Consider the following 11,801-nt stretch of genomic DNA (forward strand, 5'->3'; position numbering starts at 1 on the left):
TCTCAATACAATACTTGGCAATACATTCCATTTGTGGCAAGCAGCATTAGCTAAAGCATCTGACACAAATTCTCTTGAAATATGTATGAATATTTTACCTGATGAAACAATTGTCACAAAATTAATACACTAGCTGGAACAGGTCATATGATCTTTGTTCAGAGTTACATCAAAGAAAATCTTTCACTTGGAAAGTCTTGGAAAATCAGTACACACGTTACAATGAAGGAAATCAAGTTGAGAGATACATGTTGACATGGATGTCAATTCACCTGCTGTGTCAATTTTCAAAGTAGACACAAAAGTCTTACTTGATTGTTGGGTTTTATAATTATAGCATTGAAATATGTAAAGGGAATGAAAATCAATTTTAGGAATCAAAGCCAAGGCGACTGTTTATTAGCATATATATGCATATATACGGTATGTAGTTATGGCAAGATATTCAATCCCTATTGAACTGAACTATTGGTGTCTGTGTGTATTAGTGTGTGTGTGTCTAAGTTTCTCTGTGTACCATGTGTATTGGTGTGTGTGTGTCTAAGTGTGTGTGTGTGTCTAAGTATCTGTGTACCTAGTGTATTGGTGTCTGTCTGTATTAGTGTGTGTGTCTAAGTATTTCTGTGTACCGAGTGTGCACTATTGCAATAAATGAAAATGAACGCAACCTTGAAGGATGTTGCGTTACATTGTGGAAAAAAACAGTATGTAAATTACTAATATCTACATAGGAAACCTCTATGGACAGTAGATGTAATTTCCAATGTTTTTTTCACTAGTTTTGTATTGGATGTCAATTGCAAGTTCTTGTTTTCACAAGCATGTTAAAACATCCATTATTTAGCTTGTCAAGACGGCGTTTACAGCGATTATTGTTTACCTTTAAATTGTGATCCAGACTAAAAGTCATTTGTTAACAATAACAATACAGTCTTCACATGTACAGGCTGAGTTGACAAGCTGAATACTGTGTATATCAACATGCTTTTGGGAGTAGAACAAGAAACTGTATTAGAAATTAAAAATTAAAATTGTGAAAAAATCTTCAAAAGTTGAGTGACCTAAATTGACAATTCCCTAATAGTACTATATACCGGTAGTGGTAAATACACTGCTCACTTCACTACACTGCACTAGGTGGATAGATAACAAATGCCTACACAGTTACAGAACTCAGATCATTGCTTGTACAATAATTTCATGGATAGTGATGGAGTTCTATCAGTGACTACACTCTTTATCATCACCATGGAAGTCTCTTTACATCAATGCACCACTATTTATGGTCACGACATGACAACTTTTAAGGTAGAACGCACCTCAGGGACAGACATTTGTACTCTCAAACTTTTACAATTCTTTTCTGATATACCACATGTGAGGGTTCATTTTAAAGCTCTTGGTGAAAGAAAACTTTTCACCGGCTTAGTTTTTCGAAATTCGAAAATTTTTACTTTTCTCCATAGAGTTAACACAGGGACGGCGGCCATTTTGAATTTCTAATATCGGTAAATCTTGGGTAATTTGTTTCTCTAGTACAAAAATTTGCACTGTGACCCCCTATTTTTATTCTTGATTTTGAAAGAGTGATTGAAAGATCCCTTGAGGAAAGTTAGAGAAAAAGTTTAAGTCTTTCACTTTCGAGGTGCATACTACCTTAAAACCTGAACCACCATCATTTTATGGTAGGAAAGAAATACATGCATCTTCAAAACAATGACGAAATTAATTCAGTCATGGAAATTTATGTTGTGCTGTATTTAGTCACAATTGAGGTATATTACCGTAGATACATATGGGCAAACAGTCAAGGCTAGTCTGCCCTCAATGAGGTTGAGTGGTTTTCCAACTAGATTACTCTTACAACACTGGTATGAACTGGTTTCTAGCACACACATGGATTTCAAATACACTTGTAGTTGTTACAGTAAGTGATTATCAATCTCATAATCATATAATTGAACAGTACAAAATCCTAGATTACTCATTTTACAAACAGTGACTGATGATGGATAAGGTCAGTAACTCTGTCTTTTTTTTCGTTCTTTGACTTTTTATAAATAGGCTTTGAAACATGATATCAAAACAAATATTGCACAAAATACTTGAAGTTAATGATTCTGTGTTTAACTTACAAAATAACTGCTCTCTCAAAGCAAAACCACTTTCGTATTTGACATTCCTGAGAATGTGGGAAAATAGTTTTCTAACTATCTTGACAACTACAGCACATGTACAGACTATGTGGACATGTTGACCAACAAAGCTGATTGCTAGCATTTTTCTGTGTTCCTTGTAAATCTAAATCATTAAAAAATGATCCAGTTTTCTGGATTCACACAGAAAAAAAATTGAAAAATACAACACATAGTAAAATTTTGTTCTCTAACCTTTTAAAGCTACTCTCTTTATCAACGCGTACCACAAAATGATGATAAAGTTACGGGCTTAAGCCTTTTTTTTGTATGATTTGTACAAAAATGACTTTGCCATGATGTCTTGAAGAACACGTGTAATCACATTCTTTCAGAGGTAGAGTTGATATCACTCTTTAAAAGCAAACAAAATGATATTTCTGATTATATGTCATCTGTTTTATCTTATCTTGATTTCTTTCCGTCAAAGTTTTCCATGAAATTAGTTACTCCAAGAAAATTCATCAAAGTTATGAAGGCATCCACAGGTAACAATCTGAAAAATGATGAGAACACAAAAAAATATCAGAAAATATTAAATTAGGTTTTGTACCAAATTTACAAAAGTTATCGCAGATTTCATCGGCCATTTTAATTAATAATTCATGTTAATACTAAGCTTAGTACTTGCAATTCCATCCTGCACTGTATTCCAGGTGCTATGTCTTAATAATAGAATGAATGCTTTCACTTTTGATGATATATTCATAACTGTTGTTTTGGAAAACATCATACACTTCTTTATCCTGTATCACGTCTTACCAAAACAATCAATGGCGTATAATTTCTTGTTGATAAATGAATATTCTGGTTCCTACTGAATTCAGTCATCAACACAAACAGACAGCTGCATGGACAAGTTCAACACAAGGAATAGGAACAGAATTTTGGGAGTGCAACAAGAAAATAATGAAAAGTGTTTAACCATACATACGTTTTTACAATGATGAATGGTTTGATGTGCCATGGTATGAAAACCATAGGTTGATTGGTTAGAACGCCTTGCATGACACTTTTCAACAATCTCTCACTGGACAGCGGTGGAAACAGTCTGCTAAATCTGTAAAATAAAACAATGTCATTCTTTAATAAAATACTATGGTGTTGCAATCTTCGGAGATAATAATTTCAAATGGTCAATATTTTACATCTGTACCCACTATTAATAGTTGCAAGTGTATCATTCCTTGGTTGGGAATATCTGGAGAGTGTATGGTATAAATCAGTGGTGACTACACAGGCTGCTTTCTCAACCAATATGCACCACTGACCCAAGAGTTTTTCTCTGACCCGAGACAATTTTGCATATATCATATATAGTAGTATAGAGCTGATTGATTCCAACAGATTGGAAAAGTTGGAGGGTGCACAGTGATTATGGAATATTGGTATCATGGTATTTGAACAAAAGTGGCTGACAAAAGTGAACATTATTAGCCAGATTGTCTTGAAATTTTTTGAGGTTGATGTAACAAACATGTATAACTGCATTTTGATAATACATACATGGAGCTTTATTGAGTGTTCTTGAAAATCACCAGATTTGGGAACACTTTATTCCTCTATTTTGGTCTTGTAGTTTGTATTGGAGTACAACTAATACCATTCTGATGACTATAGAAATAACGGGCGACGCACTGACCATTAACGTTTATTTATGGGCGGGCTTGCCGAGCCCGTTAATTTGGTTTTCCTCAAGCCCTTGCCCATAAATAAATGTTAATGGTCAGCGCGAAGTCTGTTATTTCCATTATATTATCAACGAACCCAAGAAAACCGTCAAAATTTACGAAAATTTCCCACACGAACAACAACGGGGCCCCAGAACTTGTCAGTGAGTAGTGTGCTATACAAATTTTGCAAATCTGGAGATTTTTTCAAAAAAAAAGTGTCTAAACTTGGCCCACAAGCGTTCCATTTTATTTTGTGTTTGATCATGATCTTTATACTTATTACAATATACGTTTTAGCTGAAAAGTTACGATGTTTACGATATTATTCATGTTCAAGGGCACATAAACGAACCATTATTGCATATTTGTGGTCGGTCACATGGTTCAGGTCGACCAATTAAAATGCAACTGACAGGGCATGGTAATATAATATCTGATATACATGTAGCATCTATTTGTTACATCTATACAGAGCTTGATGCAGAATGGGATAATAAATCTGTAAAAACTTCAAATTGTCTCATTCTTACCATTTCGGAAAATGAATCATAACACTTAGCAGTGATTTTACTTTGGTCAGTGTTTTTATGCCAGAGTTGGAGCACATGACAAAATGATTTGAATAAAGGTAAAATTGCTGTTTTTACTCTGCATTAACATATCAAAGACAACCTCAGTAAAATAATTTGATAACTGCATCATTATTTCCCGGCTTGCAAGTCTTAACAAAGGCACTATTTTGCTAGAAACCTTTCTTTTGAAAAACTCTTGATTGTATCTTACCTTGTGTTACATCCGGCAAACAAGCCATTCTCAAAGTAATATGGAACAATGTTTGTAAGATGAATACCATCTTTTTTCAAGGTGTCCAGTTCATATAGAAGACATTCTGACAATCCCACGGCACCATATTTGCTAGCACAGTAGTCTGTTAATCCATTGATTGCTACATATCCAGCTGAACTCGTGACATTTACAATATGACCATGGTTCTTCTCTAACATTGCCGGCAGAAATGCTTTGGTTGTCTGTAAAACAACATAAAATACATGTAAGATTTATTTATACACTCACAGAAGATATCACGTACAATGCCTTACAATTAAAATTATAAGCAGCATGAATTGATACCTTGAATAAAACAGTTGCAATATCTAATCTGGTTACACATACAGAATGGCTTCATGCCCTAAAATCCATACATCCTCTGCTAGCTAACAGGCAATTAAAATTGCTACATGAAAAAAAACACGATGGCCATTATTCAATACAGAACCACTTATACTATCTCTATACAAAATAATATAATTACTATTTTTTCAGGTCATTATACTGGGTGCTACTGAAACCAATAAATTTCTCATAATGTATTGTACTGCAATGTTTTTGAGTTTCATGGGGTACGTGTATGCTACAGGTATACTCAAGGAAGTTAGGATTTATGACCTTCGGATGAATATATTGAGAGCACTTCTTAACTTGAAGGCAGAGGAAGCTCATGTACAGTGTATTTGTTAATAAAATCCATATCCTTTACGAAGGACTTCCTTGAGATTAATACAGTACTCTGTCAAACAATGGTACAGTAATTGCTCTACTCACGCTGGCTTTCAAACAGACACTGACAGTGGTGTTAATACCAGGATATTAACAGATTTAGGTTTCTATGCCATTCAATTAACTCTGTCAAATCTACACTTGATAATCTTTTCAAAAGAGACAACAAGAGACACTAATTCAGTCATCACACTGATGAAAGAAAGTGTTGCCCATGACAACCTAAGTCATGTAGCAGTCGTTGCCTAGAGACACATACCTTTGTACCGTTGAAATTTCAAGAAAGATGACTGCAATTGCAGATTAATCTAAAATTTTTGAAGAGGGACATTTTATGTCATTATAAAATAAATAGAGCCTTTATGAGGATTGAGTTACTATAAACACGCACAAAGATGTCACTGAATACAGTGATAGTACTGATACATAACATAATTCAAACTTGTCTTCTTTCTGTGCATTTTGATTGATATTTTTATGTAGAACAATATTTATAAATAATTTTCAAATTGATATAACTTCACTGTTTAGGGTGGTCATTTCTGTTTACTTGTAAGACTTGTGTTGTGGTTTCAAACAGTTGAGTCATTTTGTTTTTATAGAAAAGACATCTGTATTTCAAAGAATTTTAAAATTATGTAGCTAGCACACTATGATTATCAATCCAAAAATAGTATGACTAGTGGACAGGTAAAAAATTAAAATAGCAACCAATTATGGAAATGGCCACCTTGTGGTCATATCTACATTGCACTTTATAAGAAGCAAATTTGCATAATGTCAGCCACTTCCACGTAACTGAAGTACAGGCATACTGGTGTGCAGATGTATGAACGGAATCTATGAAAACTAGAAATAAACGGATAAGTTCTAGATTAAACTGAAAAGTCAACGCATCAGTGACTTCAACTAGAGATGCTGTCAGATGAGAATTATTATTGTTTAATACTGGATTCTGACTTATTAATGTACATACGTATGAATAGTCTGTACACTGCAAATAGTTACCAGCTATGGTAAATATTTGGAATGGAGTGTGACCTACGTTATTCCATAGTGCTGTAATGTAATGTCCTTATACCTGTCGCTATGTGATACATTTTCCATTTACCACAGATATGGCGTGATCTGTTTTACATTATGCCACTGAACAAGGTTAGTGCAATATTTTTGCTTAAAAATAGAGACATACTGCTTGGATTTGTATATTCCCACAATTTTAAAAATATATTGGGTCAGAAATCGTGGAGCACCCACACGAAGCTGAATCTTTAAACAGTCTAACATATATGCAGACATAAAAACTACTGATATAAACTAAATCAAATATTAATTGGTCAAACCAAAACTTCTGAATAGTAGATTCTTATAAACATAGTGTGAAAAATTCAGCATTGATTGAAAAGTCTGCATATATAAGTGTAATATTCTCAGCAATATCATAGCATCTCGTTAAATATGAATAGATTGTTAAGTGATTTGTCATGTTTTAAACTCAATTCATTGTTTGGTATCTTGATGCCGACCAGCCTTGACTGCTGCTTAATGGGGATGTTTTGCAAGAAGAAAAACAAAACTAGCCTGCCAGCAAAAAGTAAAATATGCACTTATTCAGTATTCAGTATGCCAGCAAAACAAAAATAATTGAAAATATTAATTATAAGGTACCCAGTATAGTGCATATATTATTTCCTATCTAGAAATGAATGGATGGATGGATAAGATTTGGCTTTCAAGAGTTTTCTCTCTCATCATGAGTGTTACGTAAAAATCCTGTATGGATAATTTCATCAAAGACTTTCATGATTGTGACTCTACCTAGGGCTACAGCCCTACCTGTATATTTCATGAGTCTTTGGCTGGCTCCAACACTCCTGATAGCCTGAAAAGCCTGGGGCATATTGTGGCAAACATTATGATAAACCTTAAAAGAAACTTTTAAAAAGGCCAACGGTAACTGTACTGTGACAAATTAGTGGAGGCACTGGGCACAAAATTGTATACATTGATTGTTTAATGAACTACAGTAGTATCGCTACATTCATGTAATTGTAATTTAACCCTTTTCCTGCCAAGTCCATATTTCACCACCAGGTCAGGATGCTTAAAATTAATGAAACACAACGTATTCCATATGATGTATTTTAACATAATACTGTACATTTGAAGGCTGTTGAAAACATAATACTGTACCGGTAAAGTTGATTTTTTTTTGGACAAAAGATGCTATAACATACCAAGCCAAGTGAGTGAAAATACGTCATGTTTTGACTCAATACCGCTTTTTACTGACTTGGCTGATGGGGAAGTGATACAGTTATTACTGTCTGGCAGAAAAAGGGTTAAAAACCTTGAATTCAGGGACTCTGTTTTTATTCCACTGTGAACAGAAATATGAAAATAAATCACCTAAGCAAAGGGTATACCACTCCATTTTGACCAGTTCACTCCATATATGCACTGGCTAACTCTCATATACATATGTTATGAACAAAATAACTGATCAAAATCTTGTAGTATACCCATTGCAGGGTGTTTATTGCTTTAATAACTTAAAAGAGCAGTCTAGCTCATTTACATGCAAGGGTTAATTTCTAACTTCTAGTAGATATATAATTATTAAACAATGTAGAAAGTGACCAACTTTGTCTTCTTATTTTGAAACTGTTTTTTTTTTATAATTTTGTGAAGGCGCATGTTATAGGTAGGAGATGGGTATCAGTGTTCTCCACAAATGAAAATTAAAGGCGGGCGGCTAATTAGCATATTTATTTGCATAATATTTGCATATAATTTACATATCACCAGGGCTATTCACAAGGCATTCCAGTGATGAGATATACTTGTGACATTTTTAATATTTTTCTCCATTCAGCAGTGATAAATGGCAAGCTGTACAATTTATTTTTAAATTTAAATTCTTTTTATTTACATTAAATAAATAATAAAACATCAAAAGTGAAAAAAAAATTGAACTAATACAAACAATACACAATTTAGTAAATACATTGCACAATACCAACATGAAAATTCAAAAGTAGGCCTACATGAGAAGTAATCAGTGTTCGAAATAATCGGTGGCAAATATTGGCACGTTTTCATATGATCCTCTGTTACTATATGTTTGTCTGTAGCCCGATTGGTAAAGCCATGAACGTCTTTTTTTACGTGCGGCGTCCATGACAAGTTGATACGGGACTGAATATTTGCACTAAGTTACAATGCGGAGTCAGCGGAGCATGCCTGCAGAGAAACATACGTTGACTTTAAAACTCTATTCATAATAAAGAGAGGCCCGAAAAAAAATGATACCAGGTATTTCCAAGAGAAAGATTTGAAATTTCATCGACTCATAGTTCGGCAAACGTACAAAACTTTGACAACTGCGCGGCGTAGCTGCAACGCATGTTTGTGTGGAGCACGCGCTGGCGCTCTTGAGCTCGATCACACGCGACCTTTGAACTATACAGTACAGAACCGTATGTACATAGCTGCTGTTTTCGGATGATCACACGAATGATGATTTTAGCTCGTGCAGTTCTTTTTACTTCATTTCATTGTGCCTTTCATATTTAAAACGGTCACGGATTTTGAAACTTGATCAAACGCAACTGCTTCTCAAAGTCAATCGAGTGAATCGCATGCAAGTTACGAATGCGTGACAGGAAGTGACACACATGGCTTCAACGTCATGTGGACGTACACGGATCTCAAAATGGCTAACTCGGCTCGAATACGCAACGACCTGAACACGCGAAGTACCATACTTTTTTGCATCTGATATTTGTGTCAACCAATCGTACGATTTTAGCCACATCTGATCGAAATCACTTTTCCTGACCTTCGGATTCTTACAAGTACGAGACATGGGTAGTTGCCTATAGTATAGATGCTTTGACTGAGTGCCCGCTGGCAAAAATGCAACACCGAGCCTTGTACCGTGTCCGTTGTATGAAATGGACGGTGTCTGTACGGTACGGTCGGCAGCTTAACACAAGCTTTTTGAATTGAAGTCTTAGCCAATGTTCATCGGCACTACGGCCGTTTCACACTAAAAGCTCGCTGAAATAAAAGCGTGACAAAATCGCCGCTGAGAAACAATAGGTCTTCAACCACATTTTAATACTAAAGAGTATCGGCGGATATGAAAGAGGATCGGGCGAAAAAAATAAAGGATCGGGGCCGATCCTGTTAAACGGCCTGGGTACATTGAGGATTGCATGCAGTCGCAAAACAAACCGACAGATGTGTGAACGGCCCCTCTTTATTACACGACGTTGTCAGTTGCTGTCATTTTTATACGATAGGCTTTTAGATATTGTTCGGACAACTGACAGTGAAAACAGTTTAGGCTGAAGAAAACAAAGGTGGGCGGGCGAGATAAAAGGTGGGCGGGCGAGATTAAAGGTGGGCGGCGACAAAAAGAAGCCGGGCGCACCGCCCGTCAAAAACCCCTCGTGGAGAACACTGATATTACGGTATTTAAATGGACTTCACCGTGGATGGGGATTTTTAACTGCAAATTAATTTGCTAGAACTCATAACTTTTGATAAGAATGCATGACAATCAAAAAGTCACTGCGAGACCTATACAATTGTCATTATACAGTCTATACACTGGCAGCCAAAAAACTGTGAGAGTAATCTGAAAAACTGTTGATTCCAATATTTTCACCAACAATTACAAGGTACCCTAACAAGTACAAATTCAACAATTTCATCATAAATTTGATGACAACAAGTATAATGTGGTTTAAGAAAACCACCTGATTGACCATGGACGTGAAACTCATTTTTTTATGTCCATGATTAGACATGACATATGGCAGGGCATAAATTTGTTATAGTACGTACATCTATTTTATGCCAAGGCATCTACTTCTGAACCATTCATATCATTGTTGATTTTGATGAAAACACAACACCCATAGATTTTTGGGAAGACCTGGATTATCTGAGTGTATTACAGTATATGCTAAATAAGGAGAATACGGGGTACAAGCAGGAATTGTATTGAACCTACAACCCAAATTTTATCATGATATTGCTCACTGTCAACTGAGCTCAAACATCTAGCAGGAAGTTGTTAGTTGATCCATGGATGTAAAAAATAGACTGAAATGTTCAGTAGTGTATATGGCCATGGATCTCCGCTAGCTCTGCGAGGCAGGGCTGTGTTACTGTTCGGTACAGCCCTGCCACGCAGAGAAAGGTCTCCGCCAACTTGGCAAAGACAATTGCATGACTGGTCTAGTTGATCCCATCTACACATGCAAGTCTTTGACAAGATGCCTGATACTGCAACCACTGCATTGTTCAGTGGTTGGCTGAGGACACTTGACTTCACATTTCACATTCACACTTCAAACTTACCCAAATATGTGCCATCATGTTGACATTAATACTGTCTTTTAACATATCGTCTGACATTTCAAGAAACTTCTTCCCAGCCACTGTTCCGGCATTATTGATCAATATACTGATATTGCCCACTTCTTTCTTAACCTGTGTAGCAACTTTGTAAATGTCCATTCTTTTGCTGCAGTCACACACGTACGTAAATGCTTCGGCGCCGACTTCTCGGATTTCCGACGCAGTTTCTTCGTTACCATCTTCGTTAATATCCCAGAGAACCAAAACAGCGCCACGTCGTGCGAATTCAAGGGCAAGTCGTCGCCCGAGCCATCCAGCGGCACCGGTCACTAAAACTATCTCGCCTCTCACAATTTTTGGATCCAGTGGGACGAGCCACCTGAAGCCAGCACAGGCACATGATGCGACTATTTTACAACATACAACTAGTATTTCTAGCGCAAGGTTAAAGCAGTCACGGAAAGTACCCATGTTCAAACAATGTTTTAGTATTCTCACTGAGCTCGAGTTGGGATAGTTTTTCAGTTTAAATCCATCCGCTGTACACATACTAATGAATGAACACTCAAAGCGACAACACGACTGTTCGCACGACTGTTCGTCAGCTGATCATCAGGTCTGGCTGAACCACAGGGTCCTCGAGCTGCTATGATGATGGTGATTAAACATTTAAAAATGAAGAAAAATAAAAATATATTTGGACTCAGTAAAGTTGTTGTTGTTGTTGTTGTTGTTATTGATGTTGTAGTTGATAGTATTTGCAGAAAATGACAAATTATGCGCTGCAAAATTCAATACAGCCTCACTGTACACATGGAGGTAAGCTACCTCCATGCTATACACAAGCGCTGCAAAATTCAATACAGCGATATTGATGATGATGATGATTAAATATTTAAAAAGGGAGAAAAATAAAAAATTATTGGACTCTGTAAATTTGTTGTTGTTGTTGTTGTTTTATTATTGTTGTTGTTGTTGTTGATAGTATTTGCAGAAAAGAACA

The 11,801-nt window shown here is 35.8% G+C and overlaps 1 protein-coding gene across 1 annotated transcript; it reads right to left on the reverse strand.

The window, feature by feature from the left end:
* Positions 1-2,576: 2,576 nt before the first annotated feature.
* Positions 2,577-11,417, reverse strand: LOC139145928 (epidermal retinol dehydrogenase 2-like). The gene is made up of 4 exons (XM_070717372.1): positions 10,799-11,417; positions 4,652-4,896; positions 3,130-3,255; positions 2,577-2,691 (listed from the first exon to the last, which is right to left on the reverse strand). The coding sequence occupies exons 1-4, from the start codon at positions 11,345-11,347 to the stop codon at positions 2,601-2,603; spliced, it is 1,011 nt and encodes a 336-aa protein (XP_070573473.1). The 5' UTR covers positions 11,348-11,417; the 3' UTR covers positions 2,577-2,600.
* Positions 11,418-11,801: the final 384 nt, after the last annotated feature.

The sequence above is a fragment of the Ptychodera flava genome, chromosome 12 (assembly GCF_041260155.1).
Source record: "Ptychodera flava strain L36383 chromosome 12, AS_Pfla_20210202, whole genome shotgun sequence".
Classification (NCBI taxonomy): Eukaryota; Metazoa; Hemichordata; class Enteropneusta; family Ptychoderidae; genus Ptychodera; species Ptychodera flava.

What these genes read in the sequence shown, in the direction of transcription:
- LOC139145928 (XM_070717372.1), bottom strand. Translation starts at nt 11,347, where the DNA reads ATGTGTACAGCGGATGGATTTAAACTGAAAAACTATCCCAACTCGAGC. An exon ending in ACATGATGGCACATATTTGG is followed by an intron (nt 4,897 to 10,798) that starts GTAAGTTTGAAG and finishes GTTGTTTTACAG; the next exon opens with ACAACCAAAGCATTTCTGCC. An exon ending in TTTGCCGGATGTAACACAAG is followed by an intron (nt 3,256 to 4,651) that starts GTAAGATACAAT and finishes TTTATTTTACAG; the next exon opens with ATTTAGCAGACTGTTTCCAC.